Source organism: Fukomys damarensis, unplaced genomic scaffold (assembly GCF_012274545.1).
Source record: "Fukomys damarensis isolate Sample0158 unplaced genomic scaffold, DMR_v1.0_HiC HiC_scaffold_31, whole genome shotgun sequence".
Classification (NCBI taxonomy): Eukaryota; Metazoa; Chordata; class Mammalia; order Rodentia; family Bathyergidae; genus Fukomys; species Fukomys damarensis.
In genome coordinates, this window is record NW_022900943.1 from 14,649,160 (window position 1) to 14,672,873 (window position 23,714).

Consider the following 23,714-nt stretch of genomic DNA (forward strand, 5'->3'; position numbering starts at 1 on the left):
ACACCTTTAGCCTTTCTTCCCATTTCTAAATGTCAGTAATCTTATTAGGATCTTCTGTATTATTACAGGTTATTCACACCAGAGAAACTATTCGGTATTTACACATGTGTGCCTTATTTTTTGAGTACAAGTATGAAGCAATTCAAATGACAAAATCCTTGCAAAGTCTGAGTAATGGAGATTTTCACATTATTTTAACAGCGCTGAGGTTATCAATAATGTTGCATTCTTCCCCAGGTGACAGCCCAGTGTCTGGATGTGATGTATTTATGGCTGTCACTGCGGCAGCAGAAGTTGGAGTATTGGCATCTAGTTGAGCATAGCCATGAAGTTGCTAAATAGCCTTCAATTCACAGAGCAGTTTTCCTACACCAAAGATTTATGTAGTCCAGAATATCAGTAGTGTGAGTTTGAGACTGTAGTTAGCAAGAGATGCCATTGTGATACCTACCTTATGAAAAGAAAACTGCAATGCAGTGAGAGGAAGCAACTTGACAAGAATGCAGATGTAAAAAGTGATAGCAGGGTTTGAATCACACTCATGACTCCTGAACATACACTTTCTACTCCTCACCAGAGAAAACAGAACTGTTCCAATAGAATGGTTTTTCAACTAAGACACAGAAGATAACAAGCCAATATTAAAAGTTGAATCTCTCCTGAGAATTTCAGTTCTTTGCCTCAATTTTATTTACTTTAAATTACAATATTGTGGCTGCCTACCTTAATAGTCAGTGAAGACAAAATAGTAAATAATATTGCAACTCATATAGACCAAGTTATGCACTGTACATAAATAAGGATGAATAAAGCTTGAAGCTTATCTATAACTTCCTACATGTTCCAAATTTTAGGAATTCAGGCGGTAAAAGAGTCATGTAAAATAAATACACAAGCCCAGGCAAAGCCTTCCTCACGGTGATCTTGGAAGTCTTGTGTTCATGTGATAAAAATTGAACGGTGGGAGATGGAAGTAAAGGAACAAAGCAGCCTGATTTCCTCTTCCCTGCCTCTGGGAAGTTTTCTATTTTTTTCTTTCCTGGATTTTTCTTCACAGGGTTAAGTACTTTTGTATGATAAGATTTTAAGCATAGATAGTTAACACGCATCTACTGACCCTCTCTTAAGCTGAATACTTAGACTTACCATCTGGGTATCCTTTTTCCCCCAAGATATTTGAAATAGATATGAAATATCATACTAGGCTATGTATCTTTAAACAAGCTGAAATGAATACTGATTTTATTGACTTCCTAACCTCTGTATTCCCGAGGAAAGGGCGATTGATTTTAATTTTTAAATGTTTTCTTCAAAATTAGACATAGTATAAAATACCAAATAATAATTAAAAGCCTCATATGAAAATAAGCCTCTGCCACATCTCTGGGTTTCCTCAGACTGCTCCCCGAGGCAACCTCTTTCAATTCTATGTGCAGTTTCTTCTACTCTGTGCCTTTGTATTCCTGTGCAAAATTATTATTTTGCTATTCTTGTTGCTCTGTGCTTTGAAATTTATCTGCGGAGTAACTCCTTCCACGCTTGATTTTTTACTCCCCACCTCCATCTTTTCAATATATTATCCTTGTTCCCCATCCTTCATCTAAACCTTGGGGGCCAAAAGCAGTTCAGAATTCAAACTCTGGAGGACTTGAGAAAGTTAATATAATCATAGACCATGTATTGCTTAACATCCCCAGTGGGATCCGAGGCAACACTCCATAATGAAACACATTACATTTCTGCAACAAAACATGAATATTGATACCAAAGTTGGATAAATAAAGACTATAAATAGACATGTCAGTTCAGATCAGATTTTGCCATCAAATGGTGTTGTTCTAAACTTACAAAAATCTGTTGCTTTTCATAGATAAAGAATAATGATAAGATAAAGAAACATGGACTTGGATCATAATATTGTTAAATCAGTAACCAGTGTTCACATTGTTATGACGTGATGTGATGTGATGTGATGTAACATTGTTTAGTTCTGAGTTAGGTGGTGTAGTAGATGGTCCATGATCTTGCTTAGTTTCTCATAGAATCTTTTTTAAAAATTGTATTGGTACTTTTAAGTGTCATAAAATCTTTTGTTTTTCCTGGAGTTATTTGCCTTGTTTTTCATTAGCTTAATTTTCATATATTCATATGTATTTGCATACTCTGGTAGATCTGATAGATGCCTATTAATACTTGTTCTGCAGACATCTTTCTCCTGTCTTCTGACCTCCTCCGGGAAGTGGAACCAGTTGTTCCCAACTTTGTTGTATACCTCATTTTGGTTTCACGTCATACTCCAGAAAAGGATGCTCTATAGTAGCTTCTGGAAAAAGTGCTTCAGATAGTACTGTGGATTGGGTCTTTACATTATTTAACCAGGGAGAGAGCTTAACATGAAAGCAACTTTTATTCAATATTTTGTGGCTGTTTGTTTGTTTGCTTGTTTGTTTTTGGCTTCCAGTGTTAGCTATGGAAGGATCCAACACCATTCCAGCTCCTGATCCTTAGCATGACATGGTTTATCCCCCATGGATCCTTTTAGTATCTTCTCTGTACTTCTCATGTTCTTGGAGTGAATCTTTCTTAGTGACTGCTCTGGGAATGCAGTGACTATTTTAAAGTAGAAAATTTATTATTTTTTACTGTGGAAATTTAAAAAAATTTTTGTCTTTAATGATTTCTTCCTACCCGTCTTATATGATGTCCTGAGAATTCCTGTTAGGGTTGAGGCTCAGTCTGGAATTTCCTAGTTAGACAAGCAATGACACATGTTGCTCTTCTAAGGTGTTTTTATGTTCTTCTCTCTATTATAAAGTTTTTTCTGTACTGGGGATCTTACTCAGGACCTTACACTTGCGAGGCAGGCACAGAGCTACTGAGATAAACCCCTGGACCTCTTCTATCTTGAAATTAAAAAATGACTAAGCAGCTTTTTACTGTTCTGAAACCAACACATAAGATTTAAGTAGGAACATATTAATGGTGTTACAAACTGCTTTGTTGCCACTTTCCTCTGAAAATACCTACATGAAGTGTTCTGCTGCGTTTAACAAACATGGTAGGCGCCATCGTTAAAATGTGGGCTACTGACCATCGGATGAGATCCCACTTCCTAGATTTTGCTGCTTAATTTGTTAGCAAAGAGTCATGTCTTGATCATTTAAATTCTTCTCTCCTTTCATTTCTGCATTTATAAAATGGATATGATAATTGAACCTACTTTATATTGTTTTGAGGATTAAGTGAATGAATGCATGGAAAACCCATAAGAAAGTACAGGATAGAGGTAGCATGATCAACAAAATTAGCTATTATTACAGTTAAGGCCTCATCTCAGGTTATTTAGGCCATTATCATTCCTAATATAGTTAATAGCTCATCAGCTCATCTCTTTTATAAATGCCATTTAATAAGGGACCTCGAAAAAGATTATCTTTAAGATTATAGGAATATTAATATCAATCGTCATGTCTACCTGCTCATAAAGGCTGGACTTCAGGCATGCGCTTGGGATGCTCATTTACCTAACAGAGTCTCCCTGTCCTGTAGTACCTGGAGAAGCCAGGAAAGGGGCACAGGTGTGCCTGAGCTTGGTAGCATGGAGGGTGGTGAGCATCCATAGAGGCATGAACTCCAATGGCGCTCAAGATGATTGAAGTGGGTCACGGTCTGAGAATTAAAGGAGCATGATGAGATGATGGATTTTGATTATTTTCAAAGCTGGCTTATTTTTATAGTCAGTAAGAAATAAGTAATATGTGAGAGGAAGTGCCCAGAACTCCAAACACAGGACATAGAGAAAGGAAAAGAGAGTACCTAAGAAGGCAACTGTGCCAGGTTAAATGCCTTACCTAATACAATCAATACCTTTGTGACTTGCTTAGCTATTCTTTCATATACTTCCCCAAATTATGTCTACTTTTGCTTAATCCTTGCTTGGAAGCAGTACATTTTTCCTGTCATATAATAACAGAAGTAGAATTAAAGAATGGACCTGGTTCTCCAGTAGCAGGTGAATGTTTCCTTCAATCGGAATGCAAAAGAAGTCAACTTCTGGGTCTGTTGTCTCTTACTCAATAGGAATGATGTTCCCAACATTTGGTGACATCTACTTGGCCCCCTTTTCTGATGACCAGCTCTACATGGAATATTACTCCAGAGCCAACTTTTGGTAAGTTTCCCCCTTCACCACTTCTGCCTTCAGAGTACTCCAGAGTTGGTAAAACTGCTGATATTTTGGGTTATCCTGGATGTTGTAGGATATTAGGCAGGATCCCTGGCCTTCACCTTTCTGTGCCAAGAGCAGTTTCTCCTAAGAGTTGTGACTACCCCGAATGTCTGCAGACATTTCCAAAGTCATTCATGGGAAAGAAATCAGACAAAGACAAATCAAGGAGCTGCTTGTCCAACACCACGCACTCTAAAAAAATCCATCAGGCTGCTGCATGGATGACATGGTCCCCAGATGCTTCTACTTTTCATCATCTCCTCCTTAGGCTCAGGCTTCTGTTGACATGAGAAAGCATACCACTCAATACCTCAATAATTTATGGACTTTTGCCAAATCTTGTAGATTTAATTGGCTGTTGTTTCTAGGCTGCTCACTTTGTTTTAATGAGACCCATTTCCTTCACTTGTCCAGGGGAATCTATTAAAAAAAAACCTTCCAGTGATAGCAAATTATCATTGCTTCTTCAATTCTTATAATAAAACTAGTCTTTATAAGGAGGAGGGAAAGAGAGGGCAGCCCTGTCAGAGTGGTACATGAATGGAAGAGAGATGGGCATGTCCCATAGGTGGGTGAAGGCAGGAGCTAAAGGTGAAGGTTTGAGTATTGACTGAGGTATGCAGAGCTTTCTCACAGAGACACAGCCAAACCTTTTCTTCTACCACTATGTTCATTTGGTTCCAGCCACACAACATTTTACTGGTCCCCAGACACATCTTATATACTCTTACCTTTCCACCTTTGTCATTGCTTTTTTTTTGTTTTGTTTTGTTTTTGTAATTCTTGTGAAGCAGCTGCAAACACGTACCCCTAAGAGTGACAAATTTCTTGGAGGAATGGGTCAAAGGGCTTTTTCTTTCTCCTCATTTTATTTTCAAAACTTTCTACAACGGAGTGTAGTGTTTTGTGATTTTATTCAATCTGTAATCCCAAGGTTCTAAATCCCAGGCTTTCTATTGGGAGTGAATGGCTTCTTGGTGTATATGTGTTTGGGTGGGTGGAGTGGGGGAAGGCTGGAGAGGATGCTTATCTTAACGATAATGATCATTGTTTTGTGAGGTTTTGCTGACCCGGAATGTTTATATTTTAAGTGTGACCTCCTAAGCCAATGGAGAGGATGAAGAGTTAGGAATTTTAGGCAGCAAAATAGATGGCACCAACAAACCAGAGGTTTGTCATCCAAGCAGTCCTTGTGAGACCTCTCAACCATACCTTCTGCTTTCACTTGACTCTTATTTTTTTCATTAGGTTTATTGGTTCATTTTAGGTATACAGTACAGTTAGATTCATCATTAGGATCTCGTACCTTTACATGATGTATCTTAGTTATTTTTTTCACCATTCCCCTGCCCTCCCTTCAGCCTCTCCACCCTTTGTTTCCATTTTTTTTTCCTTTTTCTCAAATTATTTTCTTTTCCCTTCTTACCTTTCCCCTACCCCTCCCACTTCCCCTACTCCTTTAGACCTTCCTATTACATACTATCCATTATACATTTTTCATACCAGAGAAACTATTGAGTGTTTATAAACATGTGTCCTATCTTTCTTAGTTTCACTTAAGAGTATGGCCTCCACGTGCATCCACTTAGCTATATATATATATCTCTAGTTTTTCCTCCTTTATGGCTGAGTAGTACTCCATTTTATAAAAAATCCACTTCTTCTTTATCCAGTCTCCAGTTGGGCAATTGGGCTGTTTCCAAGTTTTAGCTATTATAAACTGTGCCACTATAAACATGGGTGAGCCTATATCATTGTTGTATGATTTTTTAAATTCTTTGGGAAGATACCCAGCAGAGGAATAGCTGGGTCAAATGGGACTTCTAATCCTAGTTGTTTGAGGCATCTCTATATTGATTTCCACAGTGGTTGCACCAGTGGAATGAAGATTCCCACCAACAATGGGAAAGGGTTCCTATCTCCCCACAACCCCACCAGCATTTGTTATTGGTTGATTTCTTGTTAGAACCCGTTCTTTCTGGGGTGAGGTGAAATCTCAATGTTGTTTTCGTCTGCAGTTCCTGATTGACCAGTGATGTTGAACATTTATTCATGTTTATTTACTGGTATTACTTCTTTGTCTGGGAAATGTCTGTGCTATGGAAGATCTGTTTATGAATTATTTTCCTGTGCCAATGTCTTTGAGAGTCCTACCTAACTTATCTTCCATGAAGTTTAGGGTTTCTGTTTTAATATTTAGATCTTAATCCACTTCAATTTTACTTTAGTGCATGGTGAAAGATACAGGTCTAATTTTAATCATTGCAAGTTGAAATTCAGTTTTCTGACACCATTTATTAAAGAGGCTATCTTTCCAGTGAGGATGGTTGGTTCTTTTGTCAAAGATCAGGTAGCTTAGTATGTCTGGAGTTGATTCCTCCGTCTCCTAATTTATTTCACTGATCCTCAGGTCTGTTTCTTTGCCAGTGCCATGCTGTTTTTATCACAGTGGCTTTGTCATATAGTTTCAAGTTTAGAACTGTGATAGCCCCTGTCATTTCTGTTGCCTAGAATGAATTTTGCTCTTCTAGGTCTGTTCTGGTTCCAAATGAATTTGTAGATTGCTTTCTCTAGTTCTGTGAAATATTCTATCAGGATTTCAATACAGATTATGTTGAATCTGTGTATCAGTTTTGGAAGTATGGCCATTTTCACTATGTTCATTCTTCCTACCCAGGAGCAAGGGATATCTTTTCATTGGCTTATATCCTCTTCGACTTCTTTTTGCAGAGTGTTGTAGTTTTCAGTGTAGAGGTCTTTTGCTTCCTTTGTTAGATTGATTCGTAGAAATTTCATTTTATTTTTTGGATGCTATTGTGAAAAGGATTGTTCCCCTAATTTCTCTCTCAATGAGTCTGTTATTTGTGTACAAGAAGGCCCTTGATTTTTGAGTGTTTACCTTGTGTACAACTACTCTACTGAATCTGTCAATTAAATGTAGAAGTCTTTTGGCAGAGTCCTTTGGGTCTTCTATGTAGAATATCATATTGTCAGCAAATAGTGAGTTTCACTTCTTCCTTTCCTGTCTTGGCTATCTTGAGAGTATCAATGATCATAATAGAGTGGCTTGGATACTCAGTAGTATACAAGCATGCTGTTATTTATTCCATTTAAAAGGGAAAACAAAATCCAACTCTTTCTTTACTCCACTTACACAGTCAGCCATACTCATTTATTTCTGTAAGCATTTTTGCAGTGAATTTCCTCAAAAGACTTGTGCACACTTGCAGCATTCAATTGCCCTTTTCCATCCATTTCTCCAAAACCAGACATCCGTGATCTGACCTCCATGCTGGTAAGCCCATGCTCGGTACTCACTTTTCAACTTAGCCTCCTGGCAGCATTTGAAACACTCTTTTTGCCCCACAGTCTTCTGATACTGCTCCTGCCTCGCTGGTTATTTTATCATCCACCCTTCCCTGGTTTGTACTTGTCTTTGTATGCTACCGATAGGGAGAGACTACTATACAGTCCACAGTTTCTTTCTTTGTGAGTTCATCTATTTTCAGAGTTTCAGAGAGCATCTGTTGCTTGTGTTTCCCAGAAGTGTTCTGTATCCCAGAAGTGTCCCCTGAACTCTGTTTTCAGTCAGCTGCCTCCTACACATCATCCCTTTCAGAGACTCATGGTGTCTTCAACGCAGTTCCTGATCTCTCCATTACCACCCAAAGCCTGTTCTGTTCCTAGACATTTCATCTGAATTGATGACAACTTTATCCTTTCAATCATTCAGGCCAAAAACTTTAAAGGCCTCTCTTGATCCCCCATAACCAAACCACCAAGAAATTATGTTGGCTCTACTTTCAAAACATGTCCAGAACCTGGCCAATTCTCAACTATACTCACCATTACCCTTGCTCCCAGCCTCACAGCCTCTCATCTGGATGATCACAGGGGCTCCTTAACTTAGCTTTTCTCAACATAGTCAGAGTCTTACAGTAGGCTTTGCCTTGTTTGACTCCTCACTACTCTTTAACCTCATTTCCTCCTGCCACTTTTATTTGGCTCCAAGCATACACTCTTTAGTAGTCCTCAAGTATATCAGACATGTCCCATCTTATCCTGTTTGCTGATGTCTTATTTAGAATACCGTTTCCTCAACATTCACCTGGTTAATTCCTTCCATTCCTTAAGGTTTTTGTCAAGTGCCACTTCTCAACGAGACCTGCCCTAACTACTGTATTTAATAGCACAGCCATACCATTCCCAACACTCTGTTTTTCCTCTAGCACTTATTGCCTTCTTTCTTATTGTCTTCTGTTAGTATGGAGGTTCTTGGGTAGGAATCCTATCAATTTTCGCTGATGGGACCCAAACCCCCAGGACGGTGCTACCATCCTTTAGGAACTCTATTAACATTTTTGGATAAATAAAAAGTCCAGTAAGCTCAAGTATGCACAAAAATAATTACTATTAAGATTTTTGTTGATAAATCTTTCAGTTCTCTCTCCTTAAAAAATAGACTTATGCTACAAATACCATTCTATAGCTTGTCTTTTTTTTTTCTTTGACAGTATTTTGTTGGTATGTCCTGAGGTATTTAAAATATTTTCTTGTTGCAGTTGGTATTTTTGTGGCAATCTCACAGTCTGTTGATTCATGCTCTAATGTTGGATATTAAGTTATTTGAATTATTATTTTCATCTATAAATTCTATAAATGACATTCATGTGTTTCAGTATTCTACAAGAATAGAGAATTTTTTATTCTATTTCCTAAATTTTATAAGAAATAATGCTAGTATAAACATCTTTTTTACAGAAATCTTGGTATGCATTCTGATTGTTTCCTTGTGATAAATTGCTAAAAGCAGAATTACTGGACCAAAAGGTGTGAAGAAGGAATCTATAAAAAATTACTCATATATTTTCAAACTGCCCTCTAGAAAAGTTTTACCAATTAACACTTCCACCAGTGGTATATGGGAATGTCTGCTCTGTCTTGCCCATACGGGCTTTGCGTTTTGAAATGCCAAATTGATTTGAAAAAAAAAAAAAAGGACAATTTATTTTAATCTGTGTTACTTTGATAGTTGGTTCATTTGAATGGTTTTATTTTTAGTCAACAAATACAAAAATTTTAAGAAACATATAGTTATCAAACTTTGCAGCCTTCTCTTGCCTTCTATTTCTCTTCCCTTAATAAAAAGTTCTCTGTATTAGACCTCTAGCATTTGGACATTGTTCTGCTGTGATCAGTGGTGAACCTTGTTTGATTTCTGTTAGAAGAGGAGGCAAAAAAGAAGTGAAATGTTGTGTCTGGTGTTATGACATTACAAAAAAAAAAAGAAGAAGAAAGTAAAATGAGTTTAGGTACATTTTGAAAGAGTGAGTTAAAAGACTGAGGGGAAAATAACAGCCTAAATAAAATGATGAGATATAATTAGTGACCTCAACTGACTTTTCTAGCAACACTCGGCATAATTAACCAGCTCTTCACTTTCCTTTGGAAGCCTAAGCCTGGCTTCCTCTTGCTTTTCTTGCTTTTCCATCCCTTGTTGCCTCTGCTGGTTGTTCCTCATGCCCCCAGGCTTTGGATCTGGGTGTTTATCTTAGATATTTGTGCCTTTCTGCCTATACTTTCTTACTTGATCTCTTTCAGTCTCTTGGCTGTGAACACGTTGTTCATGCAGGTGACATTTAGAACTCTGGCCCAGAGCTTTGCCCAGAACCACAGGGTTGATGTCAACCTGGGCAGTGACAGCTCCACCTGATGCCTGGTGTGTGTTCATCTCAGATCTGACATATCCATATACAAGCTGCCTGTCTACCCCAGTCACTCCCACCTACCCTACAAAATAAACAGACAAATTATCATTGCTTGTGGTAGCCCTACAGTGGGCTTCTGACTTAGTTTCTTCTCTTGAAAAACAGCCCTAAGACCTTAACTAAACAAAGCTCAGATCATATCCTCCACAGAATATAGTTCTCTGGACCAGAACCCCCAATGCTGCAAAGTAAGCTCCAAAGTCTTCCCATGGGATAAGACCCTGCACGGTCCCATTCTTACCCTGCCAGCACACCTCCTCACCTTCTACTCCTCGTGTCTCCTCCCCTCCACTCGGACCACACTGGCGGGCATCCTCTGCTTTCTCTCGGACATGCCGAGCATGCCTTACCGCTCTGGTGTATCTTCTGTGACCCTGTCAGTCCCAGGCCTTGCTCTCTCCAGCACTTCTCATCTTTTCTTATACACCACCTTCCCAGAAAACTTCCCATCCACTAGAAACTGTCAGCTCCCTTCTGGAAACCCTTAGTGCATTTCCTTCTTCATTTTTCACTGTAGATCTCTTGCTCCCTGCCACATCATGTTTTTACTTATTTATTTATTGACTGTCTCCCCTTGTCAGACTGCAAGTTCCATAAGAATGGCCATTTTGTTTACTGTCCTATCCTCATTATCTAATCTAGCTAGATGATTACATGGACTGACTTCTAAGAATTCCTAAATACTAACGATATTAAGACTTCCTTTTATTTTCTTCAGAATTTCCAGTTGGCCCCTGTTCATTCTCTTTACAATACTTTTCACCAAAAGACTTAAACATTTTTCTTGGACATGCCAGGGATGCCTTACCTCCCTGGAGTATGTTATGTAGCTGGTTGTACTCGTATTTTCTTTTACTGTCCTTTCTCTTCTTTTATTTTGAAAAGATTTCTTTACCCTGAACTTAACGTTTACTTTCTTCTATTTCCTTTATATTTTCACATCTTTCATTTGACATTTTTAAAAATTTGTATTCAATGCTGAAATATGTATCTTAGTGTACAAGTGTGATAAACATAAACTGTAACTTTATCCTTTCCATGTAGCTGATCATGAGGCTCTTTCTCAGTGGACCAGATTACTACATGGTGTAATGTAGTCACCTAAAAATGAATATTTTGTCATGATGATTCCTTGGTCCTCATTAAGTAAGATTCTTGAATGTATCTCCTGAGAGTAAGTCTTAGTTGTACAGAATTTTTCGTACTTCTAAACCTCAGGTTACTGAGAACAATAGCATTATTAAAAGGAATTAGCTCAAGGGCTTTACCAAAGCCTATAGATAAAATTTTAAGTGAATTCAAATATCAACCAAAAAATAGACTTATAGGCCTAGTCCAAAAATAAGCATCTGAAATGAAGATACTACTCAGATGAAGAAATACAAACAGCAAATAAATATATTTTTAAAAAGTTTAACATCACAGTCATTCAAGAGATACAAATTAAAACAATGCTGAGATTTCATTTCTTTCCAGTAAGAATGGCTGCTATCAAGAAATCAGCTAGTAATAAATGCTGGTGGGGCTGGGGGGAAAAGAGCCCTTCTCCACTGTTGGTGGGAGTGTATAATGGTGCAACCACTGTGGAAATCAGTGTGGAGATTCCTCAAAAAATTAAAGCTACAGATCCCATTCGACACAGCTATACCCCTTCTTGGTATCTCCCTAAAAGAGTTAAAAACATCATACCACAGTGATAAATGCATATCCAGATGTATAGCATCACAGTTCATACTAACTAAACCTTAGAAATAGCTCAAATGTGAATGGATAAAGAAGATGTGAGGTTCTTTATACAATGGATGGAGTACTACTCTGCCATAAAGAACAATAAGCATGGGACATTAATAGCTAAATGGATGCACCTTGAGACCATACTCTTATGTGAAGTAAATCGGACACACATGGTTAATGCCTCAGTGTTTCTCTGGTGTGAGAAATCAGAAGTGGACATAAGGACAAAAATATATAATAGATATTGGAAATGGGTAAAAAACATTCAAATGAGAAGGGGAACAGAGTAGGGCGAAGAGGAAAATGAAGGAACAGACAAGAAAAATAAAAGAGAATAGAAGGAAAAATAAAACAAAGCTTTTATAAATATGGAGGGAAAATGGATTAAAGGGAGGAAGGGGGAAATGGGAAAAAAGAAACAAGCTATATCATGTACAGGTGCAAAGTCCCTGTGTTGAATGTTGTCATTATGTACATCTACAATGTACCAATAAATTTTTTGCTTCAAAACAAAAACATAGAAGGTCAACTGAGAGAGCACCAAACTTTCTCAAGAAATATGAGACTGAACTGGATTTTTTTTAACTTCATTTGTAGAATATAAAGGCATGAGCAAAATAGGCAGACTTAAAAACTGAGTGGAATCAGGCTCCAAAGCCAGATTAGTGGTTGTTAGTTGTTATCTGTGAAATGTTAAACAAGCTAAGTTAATCTGTAGGAGACACACCCTCCTTGTTCACCTGTTGAAGATGATCTACCCACCTGGATACAGGAACATTCCAGTTTTAGGAATGGGATCTGTGTTTGTACTTTCCTACCACAGTAATCCTTTCTTCATGGGCAGGCAGTGAAAGTGAGGTTCCTCCCATATGGTGAACGTATCAATCCCAAGTGTATATTTAGCAACGGAAATAATTATGCAGTTGATCTGAAATCATTGGATGCACTGAAAGATGGATTTGGTCCAAAGCTCCATTTACTGCTTGTCCTTTATAGTCCTCACTAACTGAGGTATTCTAGGTCATCTCAGGTTTATTGTCTAATTTGCCTCATGAAAATCTAGATAGTCACCTTTCCCCATTATAGGTGCTGTACTATAGAAACTCAAGTCCTCCCAGAAGGCTAGAGGAATCTCTACCACATGTGCCATGTGGCCCTGCAAAGTTCTGCCCCTTCAGTTATGGGCCAGTGATCTCTGGATCCATGAACCGCTTGGATTTGGAAATTCAGTGAGGGCCCTTCTGTTATGACAGCTGATACCATTCTCCAGCTCACCAGCTAGCGTTTTGTATTTGTTTGTTTTACAAATCAAGCACTATTCTACTTCACTCCATCTATTTCAACTCTCCAGTAACACTAGAATCCATTAACCACTGCCACAGATCCTTGGGAGTTAAAGTGCCCTAATTGCCACTCTAGCCTTGCTGCCATGCTCTGTAATTATGTAATTCTTGCCTGAGGCAGTTAATTGCTGCTTTATTGCCTCTAACATTCTGAAATTTCATCCAAATAATGCTCGTTAGGAACACAATCCAATGGCCGCATCACCTACTAGAATCTTTGCTCTACTAGAAGCAGCTTCCAAGAATCTCCGAAACTGCACCCTTCTCTCGCTGGTACATTCCACATACCTTTGTGAAAGAAAGGTTTCTTGGACTTTCTGTGAGATCGTTATGTTGAATATTCTTAGGGCTACCATAGTAAATCCACCTAGCTCTCCACTTTCCAGAACCTCTGGCCCCTTCCTCGGTACTCTGCTGCAGAAGTTCAGCAATCTCCCCATCACTGACTTCAGGCCATTGGTATGACGAAGCCCCGAGCAGAATCTCAGCACACTGTTAGAATTGGCTCCTGCTGTCCTGCTGAAACAATGAACCTTATTAGAGATTGTGTCAATGAATTGTCCTGTCCTACATCCTGACTTTTCTAACCAACACCTTTACAATACACTTTCCAACAATTTTCCCTGCTTCTTAGCAGAAAATATTCTCACCTTTCTGCAGTTTTTGAGGCATGCGAATTACAGTATGTACTCCTGGAATGGGGATTGTGCTTAATGTTCACATTGTGCTTATCAATTCTGCAACAGTAAGAATTATTAGCCTAGAGGTGACAGGTGACACTGGTATCAGTCTTGAGAACAAAATTATCTTCTAAGTCCCGGCTTCAGCTGAAGTTGTACAGTCTTCAGCCAAGGGAAGGCTGTTCTTCTCTGGTGGGGAAGGGAAATAATTCTGTTGCTGCTGGCCTGCAGGATTCAGGAAGATCTGGAAATGTGTTTTCAAGATTCTCTGCTTTGTCCATCTAACTGTCGCGCTCCCAGGTCTCAGGACTCTATTCTTTTGTGGTCAGGGCCCCGACTTTGATACAGAAGATATGTCAAGTTTTGTATGTCCCATTGCCTTTGGAGCTCTTCTACTGTTTCTGTTTCATTACCTAGCTTGGAGTGAGAGAACAGGCCAGTTTCCATTTCGATGTAATTGCTGATTTCAGCACAGTAGGCTTTAGAGTACCAAGAAGATATGAATTTCCTTAAATTCTGCTACAGAGGCCCTGCTCATCATATCTTAAGTGTTGGCTACTGTGAGATTCTAATTTGCATTTGATGAAGCTTCTGATGCGATTGGGAAAAGCTTGCCTTCTCCTCAATCATATAGTTACCATCACCACCCAAAACATCAACACAGTGACCAGTAGCCCAATACTTCAACTTTCACTTTCACTGTTAGTCACCAGGAAGACCATTAGAAATTGGGATGTAACTAGGCAAGGGTTTTCTCCCCTCCACGGCACCTGTAACGGAGCTCAGTTATTATCATCATACCATCAGCACTTCCATCTTTGGGGACTGTGTTCTAAGGCTGTACCAGGTATGAATTGTCTTAAGTTTTCCAAGAATCGGAGTCTTACAGAAAGTTTATAAGGTACCACTTTGTTAAGGAACGTAATCCTAGCAAGACAAGAATGAAGATCAGTAAGAGGCAGGGAAAGACACAGAGCTAACATATATGCACGGTACCAAGCTGACTCCCACACGGTATCAAATCACCAGTGATTGCTAGATATCTCAGGACGATCCTTAAGAGGTGAAATGAGCTGCATGTCAGCATAGTTTGTTTGAAGGATGGGAGAGAAATGAGTTTACAGGCCAGATTTTATCTGCACTTTGGCTAGATGTTCACTCCTCAGGTGTTAGCTAGCCTACTCCTGAATGGTACATGTGTAGACACCAGAGTGGTCTCATGTTATCTTGTGTGCAGCATCAACAGGGACAGCCTAGGGGAGGAGGAAACAGGGCTACTGAGTTATACTCATGCAAGGTCGAATGAGCCTGTATCCTGGCATAAGGGTAAACATGTGGATGAGGATTCCAGAGGCAAGTAAGGACCTAAGGTGACTATCAAAGGTTGTATACCAGCTAGAAAGCCAAGAAGTATTTTCTGGTTTCCTCTTCCTTTATGTTGAGTGGGTGGCATGTATCTGTCGTGCTTGACAAGACCAGAGCCAATTGAGAGAGATTCAAAATGCCAGTGGTGGATGTCCAGTGGCAGGTGGTTGTTCTTTGTTGAAATCAGAAGTCTGTGCTTGCAAAATACAAGGAAGATGAACGTTAAGTAGAATTTTGTCACAGGCAGTGAGAGTTCTCTTTTGTTCCTTTCAACTTTGAGTCTCCTGAATGTCTGGTTGGCCATGGTACTGTAGTGAAACATTTTTACAGGAAATTCATTAAACTGAATGAGCAAGCTTTTGAAATCTAATGTGCAAATAATGGATAGTTTGTTCCTCAGCTCATTAGCCTCAGCTCTGAAGTTCCTGCAGCAGCTGCTTTTGTGTAGCTCAAGTTTTAAGTCTTTTGGTCATTCAAAAAATATGTATGTGGCTCTGATAGTTATTGATTCATAGAAATATTGTGTGGTTCAAATAAAACATCTCCAATGAAAATGTGGTGTAACCAAATTTTTGTCAAAAGCTAAATATCAAGCACAAAGTGTCACAGTGAACTTTTACAGGTATGCTGTCCTGATAAATGCAGTCATGTTTGGATTTCCTATGTGCTCCTGTTTTTGTCTCATTTTTTATTTCAATGATTCCTTGGTCAAGAATCTCCTTTCAATCACATACCATTCATGCTTGATATTTCCTTAGCATCTCTGTTTGTATCTGCCACTCTTGAATTCATCTCTTTTACTCTTAAAATAAGCCTGATGTCTATATTCACCTTTTTTTTAAATCTATGTGAAACTTATGCCTTTTTCTTAATATTCTGGGTCTGGGCTCCTCCATATCCAGATCTGTGCAGCCAGGGGTGTGGTATTTCAGTTTCTGGGTCCTCAGGCACCAAACTTCTGCATTTCCAGCCCAAATTGCCAAGTCAAATTGCCAGCTACCTGACCATTATCTGGCATGATTCCATACACTATGGATTGTAACAAAGGAGTTCAGTCCTTAGAGAGTGAGGACTTCACTGAATGTGTGTGTGTGTGTGTGTGTGTGTGTGTGTGTGTTCATTCCTATTGTTTTAGGCTCAGACTCTTGGTTTTGGGTAATCAAAAAATCAATGAAAACCAGCTTAAGAAATGGAACATTGCTGACTAATATACAAGCTGTGATCAAAGAATGTGGTGAATTTCAGAACATTTATTACAATAAATGACACATTGCCGTTATTAATCCCCTCAGAATATTCCCTCATTTCAAACACACTTAGCTCACTTTTGCCACTTTCTGAAGTGGTTCTGGAAGTTCTCTTTCATGTGTGTCTTTGGTTGTGTTGCTGTGGCTTCCTCAAGATCCTGAATCACTAAAAATTTACCTTTACTTGGTACTTCTGACTTTGGGAAAGAGGCAGAAGTTGTACAGTGCCAAAGCAGTGGATAATGTAGTTGAAGACACTCCATGTTTTACAAGCTTGCACTTAGCAGCATCTTTCTCTGGCCATATTTTTATCATATCCTGTAAAAATGCTCATAAAAGAGGATTTCCAGAACTCCTTTGCCCCAGAAAATGGCAAGAACAGTGATTTATGTATAAGTAGAGGGAGGAAGCAATTTTTTTCCTCATGGAGTTTATTGGTACATTTTAGGTATACAGTACAGTTACGTTCTCTGGTATAAATAAACTATAATAGTACATAAATAAGTCACACATGTGTTAATACTGAATAGTTTGTCTAGTGTGAATAAGCTATAATAGTACATAAGATCCTAATGAAGAAGGATTTTGAAGGGAATTGTTATGATTGTAATGATCTTTAACATTTTTAAATCCACCACATATTTTTATCACACTTTATATCTGAAAAATAGGGGATAGATTTAGCTTCTTAGACACAAATGGATCCCAAAGTGCAGATTCTTGGTTCAGTTCTCCAATGGGCTTTACCCTCATGGCAGTGCTATCATTTGGAGACATCTAGACTCACCAGCTCACACCTCTGTCTTCATTTGTCACAATTTGAACAAAAGTTGCAGACTTGATCCTTAGGGAGTCAGGTGCTTAGGCCTGAGTCTTTTGCTAAGGCCAGAGTGATAAGAAGCTCTGGTTAAGCTGGGACTGGGGCACACACCAAGGGCACAACCAAGACCATCCACACAAAAGTGTTCCCAGTGGAAAAGAGACGTTGTCCATAAGAAAGACTAGTGCTGTTACCATAAGAAAAATAACCACTCCCTGGTTGTATAAATAAGAGATGTCCACCATAGTTGTTTTGATGGGTTTGCTCTTCTCTGATACGGTTTCCATAGAACCAATTCTTAGCCCACACTAATGTGCAGATTTAGCTTGAAACGGACTTCCTTACAAGAACTACTAGTTTTTCCCTACCTCTTTCAAGAGAAGCACCATGTGAAGTTAGTTTTTTTAAGGCTATCATTCCCCCCTTTTTATATGAAATAGGGCCATATGTTGATAGGTATAAAAAGTACATAATCATAGCACATAGGAAATATAATCCACTTGACATTGCTGGTGTTTAAATTAGTAAAACAATATACATCACAAGGAAACATCTTTACACAGATATGACTTTACACAGTTATATTTCTGCATGCTGATGCAGAAAATTGTATCAAATTAAAATCACAGTGAGATATCCCCTCACGCATCTCAGGACAGCTATTATCAAAAAAAGAAAAAATGACAACAAGCATTTTCTGAGAAGGTGGGGAAATTGAAACCCTTATACACTGTAGGTAGAAATGAAAAATGATGTAGCTGTTTTGGAAAATAATTTGGAGTTCCCCAAAGAAATTAAAAATAGAGCTGTGAGTAACCCCTTTCTGGGATTTATCTAAAAGAATTGAAACCAGAATCTTGAAGAGATACTATATTAGCATTCCTGTGTTCACTGTAGAGCTGCTCACAATAGGCAAGATGTAGAACAAACCTAATTGTCCCTCAACAGAAGAATGGTTAAAGAAAATGTGGTATCTACATACCATAGAATATATTCTGTCTTTAAAAAAGAAAGGGATGGGGATTTATCTCAGTGGTTCCGGCACCTGCTTTGCAGGCACAAGGACCGGAGTTTGATCCCCGGTACCAAAAAGCAAAACAAAACAAAAACAAAAAAACAAAATAACATTTCCTGGTAAAAAAGAAAGAAATTCTGCAATTTGTAATGACACTGGTGAACCTGGAGGACATCATACTAGATGAAATAAACTAGTAACAAGGAGAGAAATACTACATAATTCCTCGCAGATAATTGTGAGATTCATGGATTAAACAAGTGGAATGACGCTGCCTGCCGCAAGTGCAGAGTCTCAAGTTCAATCCCTGGTACAAAAAAAAAAAAAAAAAAAAAAAAAAAAAGGTGAACTGTGGACTGATAGTTAGCAGGGGCTAAGGAGAGAGAAAAAGAAGTTACTAATCAATAGATAAAAGATTTCACTCAGTCAAAGAAGAAAAAGATTTCAGTCAGTCAAGCTAATAATCTTAAGAAATCTTTATACAATACTTTACCTATAGGAAAAAGTAATAGATGATATACTTAAAATTGGTTAAGAGATATGTTAGGTATTTTTTCCATGCTTACATAAAACAATAGGAGAGAGAAAAAGAAGTTACTAATCAATAGATAAAAGATTTCACTCAGTCAAAGAAGAAAAAGATTTCAGTCAGTCAAGCTAATAATCTTAAGAAATCTTTATACAATACTTTACCTATAGGAAAAAGTAATAGATGATATACTTAAAATTGGTTAAGAGATATGTTAGGTATTTTTTCCATGCTTACATAAAACAATATAAATAAAGAAATGCACACAAACAAAAAAGTAAAGATATTTTATAAAAAAGTAAAGATACTTATTACTAAACACACCCTTCTCCTACTGTTCCGACCACACTCTTGTGCTAAATTTTCACCACCATTTGTGTCTAGGGTGACATTCTTGGATTCTTTTGCTTTTAGCTTTTATTGATAATTCTTAGTGTTATACGTGCCTCTCATCACTTTGGTGTACCCTTGATTATTAATTCTGGTAAAGACACAAAGCTTGCTTGTATCAAATGGTACATCAGATTTTTCTTCCCCTCTCCTCCCCTCTTCCTCTCATTGGTCTATCTTCCTTCTCTCCTGCTTTAGTTTCTTTCTTATCCTTTTTAAGGGAAGAAAGCTTCTTAATGGAGATGGGTCCTTGTTTTTGTTAGAGTAGAAGGAAGTTGCAGAAATTTTACCAAGGTCAGATACTGTATCTTAATTGTGCTGTAAGGGAGACTTTCACAATGGCAGGAGAAAGCGCTGCCTTCTTTAGAGGTTTGCCTCTGCAGAATCTGACGGGCTGGTACTAACCCTGAGAAAAGGAGCATGTTCTCTACCTCCATCCTTCTGGCACAGATTCTGGACGCCCATGAAAGGTAGATGTGGAAGGAGAAGGAAGGGAAGGATATCAAGATGAATAGAGGAGACACAGAAAAGACAGGACAAACACTAGTGAGGTCACCCTGGGCACTAGTTCAAGCCAGGGTGTGTGCAGGATGTGACAGTAGGATGGTGGGGCATGGGTTGCTTCATTCTCTGCACTCTGATTATGTTTAGGATTGGCTGATACAGGTGGAGGGTCCCTAATCTAAAATTCAATGCTACCAAATTTGAAACGGTTGGAGTGCAGGCGTAAAGCCACAAGTGAAAACTTCTACATCTGACCTTTGTAAGGGAGCGGAGTCAAAACCAAAGTACAGTAAAAATATTGTATGAATTACCTTCAGCCCCTGTGTATAAGGTGTCCAAGAAATAGAATTTTATGTTTACATTTGGGTCCCATCCCCAAGATACCTCATTATGTATGTACAGATATTCCAAAATCCAAACAATGCCTAGGATAAGGAAGACACAAGCCGTAGTTAAACTGCTTCTTTTCTGGACTGTGTCCGCTGGCCTTTCCAGATATTGCACACATCGTGGTGGTGGAGAGAAATGAGAAGAAGGTCCCATGTGGAGATTGGTGGAAATTGGATATGTGAACTCTGGAGAAAAGAATACAGAGGCTCTTTCCCTTATGTGCTCATAAAGAGGCTGTACGTCAATATGGAAAACGAAACCCACGCGTGATGAAAACAGTGGAAACTATCCCTAGCTCCCAAGTCAATAGCTTGGTTTCCTGATCCATTCCCCACCTGCCATGTATCTTAGGAGACACAGAGAGATGCCAGCTCCCATGTGCTTTCATTATGTTATTATACAGTACACAAGGACATTTGAAATCTCTAAGAATTACAAGTATAAAATATGGTCCAGCCAGAAATATTTAAAGCCCAGGCAGTGAGCTCCTTGCCTGCAATTCTCTTCTCTGCCCCAGGAATGGTGCCATTTGCACCACACTGTGTGTGGCTGCTGGGTTTTAATTGGCACTGAATACACAAAGCAAATGGCACAGACCCATCTCCTCTGAGTGCTGAGGTTATATTCATTGATAGAGTAGTTTCCAGCTCAGCCATTGTTGCTGGAAAGCTACACCCTTGGGGTTTTCCCTTTTGCCTATTGGCCTGACTCTGGGAATAGCCAGCTTAAGCATACCCCTGTCTCCATGCATATTAGAATCACCTGTTGAGCTTTGGAAACAAATGGGCACTAGGATTACCTTCTCCCCACCGCAGATCAAATAAGTCACAATCTGGGCATGGAGTCCAGGCCTCAGTGCTTTTGAAAAAGCTTCCTGGGGATTCTGAAGGACAGACAAGGTTGAAATCTTCTGGACTTTCTGAGAAATACTTTGTCTCTCTTTTTTCCTGTCAGTCTGTCTCTGTCTCTTCTTCTTTCTTGATCTTTCTTTCCTTCTCCCCTCCCTCATTTTTCTCTTCTCCCTCTTCGAATTCCCTTCCTCTCTCCTTCCCATAACAGACTCTCGTGGCGATGACTACTTCCCTGGTCACAGTCTCACTCCCTTCCCGCAAAACCAAAAAGTTTGCTTAAACCCAAGTGCTCTGTTTTCCAGTACCTTTTCTGGGAGGCTTTGTTTTTTAAATATGTGTTTACAAAATGTTAGGTAGCATTGTTTATCTTTAACTGTGAGCCCACCTGCCCCTGGTCCTTGGTAGAAGGGGAGACCTGGGAAATGAGTAATGAAGCTGAAGAAACTTCAAAGATTTTCTACTTAGCCCCATTTTTATGGGTTCCTGTGCTTGGTGTAGGGCCACGCGGGGCCATAGATCCTCCATTCATTCCCTGGTTGGATAAATAAAGGCAGATCTTTTTAGTATTCCAAGACCCATGCTTTGTGGTAAATTTATACGATGAATAAGGAAAAGACTTCTGCTGTTAAGGGAGTGACACTTAAATATTTAACCGTAACACCATGTTTTACATTTTTAATGGAAATATTTGAGCAGATTCTTCATGATTAAGTAGAAATTAACAGGGAAAAGGGACAAGCGGGCATTCTAGGTAGAGGAGTAAACAGACAAAGGCTCACAGATGAGAAATAGTGTATGCCCTGCGAAAATCTGTCGTTTGTTCAGTGGGTTCAAATTCATGGGCACATTGAGGACTGTCTGTGGACCTAGTAATATCAGGACTTCTCTTCCTCCCAGCCACCCAGTGAGGGCGCCTGAGGCCCTTCAACTTCTGATTTAGAGTTTTCTATTGGCTGATTATTTCATCAAAACTTGACCACTACAAGGGGAAGCACTTGCATCTGGCTCTCTGGGTTGTAGGTAAGAGAATGTTAGGAAGACATGATTTATAGTGCTTGTCACTTTCTGTGACACAGATATCACTGACCAAGGGATCTGGATAAAATATGCCCAATGGGTTTGCTGAGTTGATACCACCTGGATACATTTTACCACCAGTTACAGTCTTGGCTTACTGTGACTCGACTCGCTGCCTGGTGTTGGCCATGACAGCACGTACCATCGTGAAAATGTAGACCAGAAGCTGTGGAAGAATAGGAAGGGGACAGTCTCGTTCCGAGAACAGCAGTACTGTCGAGGGCCTTTGGAGATCTGCAGTCATGCTCTGGGTTGAGAGAGTGAAAGGCCAAGAAAATCTCCATTCAGCACTCGGACAGTGTGCCCCACAATAGGAGGATACCTGGTGGGGTTGAGTCCTAGGACAGGAGCTCAAAGGCCCCTGCCCTTAAATGTACTTCCCAGTAATTACTCGTAAGTACTTCCTTCAACTCAGCTACTCCCCCTTCTCTCTTTCAAAGTCAACTACATGGCTGAAGATTTTATAAAGAGAATTTCTTGCCACTTCCTGTGGCCCATTTGCCCTTTGCATGCTGCAGCACTTGCCCCAGGACCCATGAGGTGGCCATCTGGCACATTACAGCTATGAGGGCCTAGGGACTCGGGTGAAGGACAAGGCATGTGGTGATTGTTTGTGCTGTCATTTTAGGCACCAGACGAACTTCTTTGGGATCAACCTGTCCAGTCTCCAGCGTGCAGCAGTGGACGAATACTTCAGGCAGCCAGTAGTAGTAAGTGGGCTGTCTTTTCAGGCTTTCTGTCATTGTGTGCATCTGATACCTTTGCTCTTCTGTCTGTCGAGTACTGTGCTGCAAGGCTCTGTGTAGAGCCATCGCAGGAGAGGAGGAATTCCTTGGAATACCATGCCTCAAGACTTCTGGTGTTTCTCTGTCAATCTGTTGAGATAACTGTCATAGAGGTACTATTAAAAATAAAGAGATCTAACTACCTTTCACTGGGGAATTTACCCTGATCCTCCCTATAAACCCTCATCCCTCATACTGTGTCAATAATTCATATTTTCCCATTGACCTCAGTGGTTCAAAACATAATAGAAGAAACATTTCATAACAGTTTAGAGCAAGAGCTTCTCTGTTAATGAGATTTAGTTTCAATTGTGACCTCATCTAGCTGTGTACCCTTGGGCAACTTTGCTTGTATCACCAGAAGCTCTCAGCATTAAATAAAAGGAAACCCAAACCAAGCTGGCTAAAGCTAAAATGAAATCACTGTCCTTCAAAAACTGCAGGGCCTGAGTACATAGGGTGCTGCAGAAATCTGTTGCTGGTGCTTAGACTCTGTCCCCAGGATGTGATTTTTCTGACCTCATCACTTACCTATACTTACTCTGATTTAACCATATGCCCAGACAGGCTATCTGGCCCCTTGTGGTACCAGGAGGCTCCAGCTTTCAACCACATCACATATATAAGAGCCCATCTCTTCCTAAACAATTAGGAAAAAGCCCAAGATTTAGTGTAGGTGGAACCTGCTTTTTCTACCTTGGATCACGCATGTTTCCATCTATAAACCTATCACTGTCTTCTGGGGAAAAGTAATATTTTGATTGGTCAAACTCAAGTCACATGCTATGCCTGTTACAGGGTGTGGACTGGACTGGTTTCCACACTAGCACTTCTTAGGCAGAAATGAGGAACAAATTCTTCAGAGTTGAAAACTTGTTCTAGAGATGTTGCAAAAAAGTAAATAATACAGGGCCAGGGATTTAGCTCAGTAGTTCTGCCACCTGCCTCACACCCACAAGGATCCGAGTTTGATTCCCAGTACCAAAAA

The 23,714-nt window shown here is 39.3% G+C and overlaps 1 protein-coding gene across 1 annotated transcript in view; it reads left to right on the plus strand.

Annotated features, from left to right (window-relative positions):
• The window catches only part of LOC104873454 (histone-arginine methyltransferase CARM1-like), a 149,896-nt gene that overhangs the window by 107,782 nt on the left and 18,400 nt on the right, over nucleotides 1–23,714 (plus strand). The window contains exons 5-6 of the mRNA XM_033757687.1: nucleotides 4,081–4,171; nucleotides 22,570–22,651. Of these exons, the coding sequence (XP_033613578.1) occupies nucleotides 4,081–4,171; nucleotides 22,570–22,651 (173 nt within the window). The remainder of the gene's footprint in view (nucleotides 1–4,080; nucleotides 4,172–22,569; nucleotides 22,652–23,714) is intronic.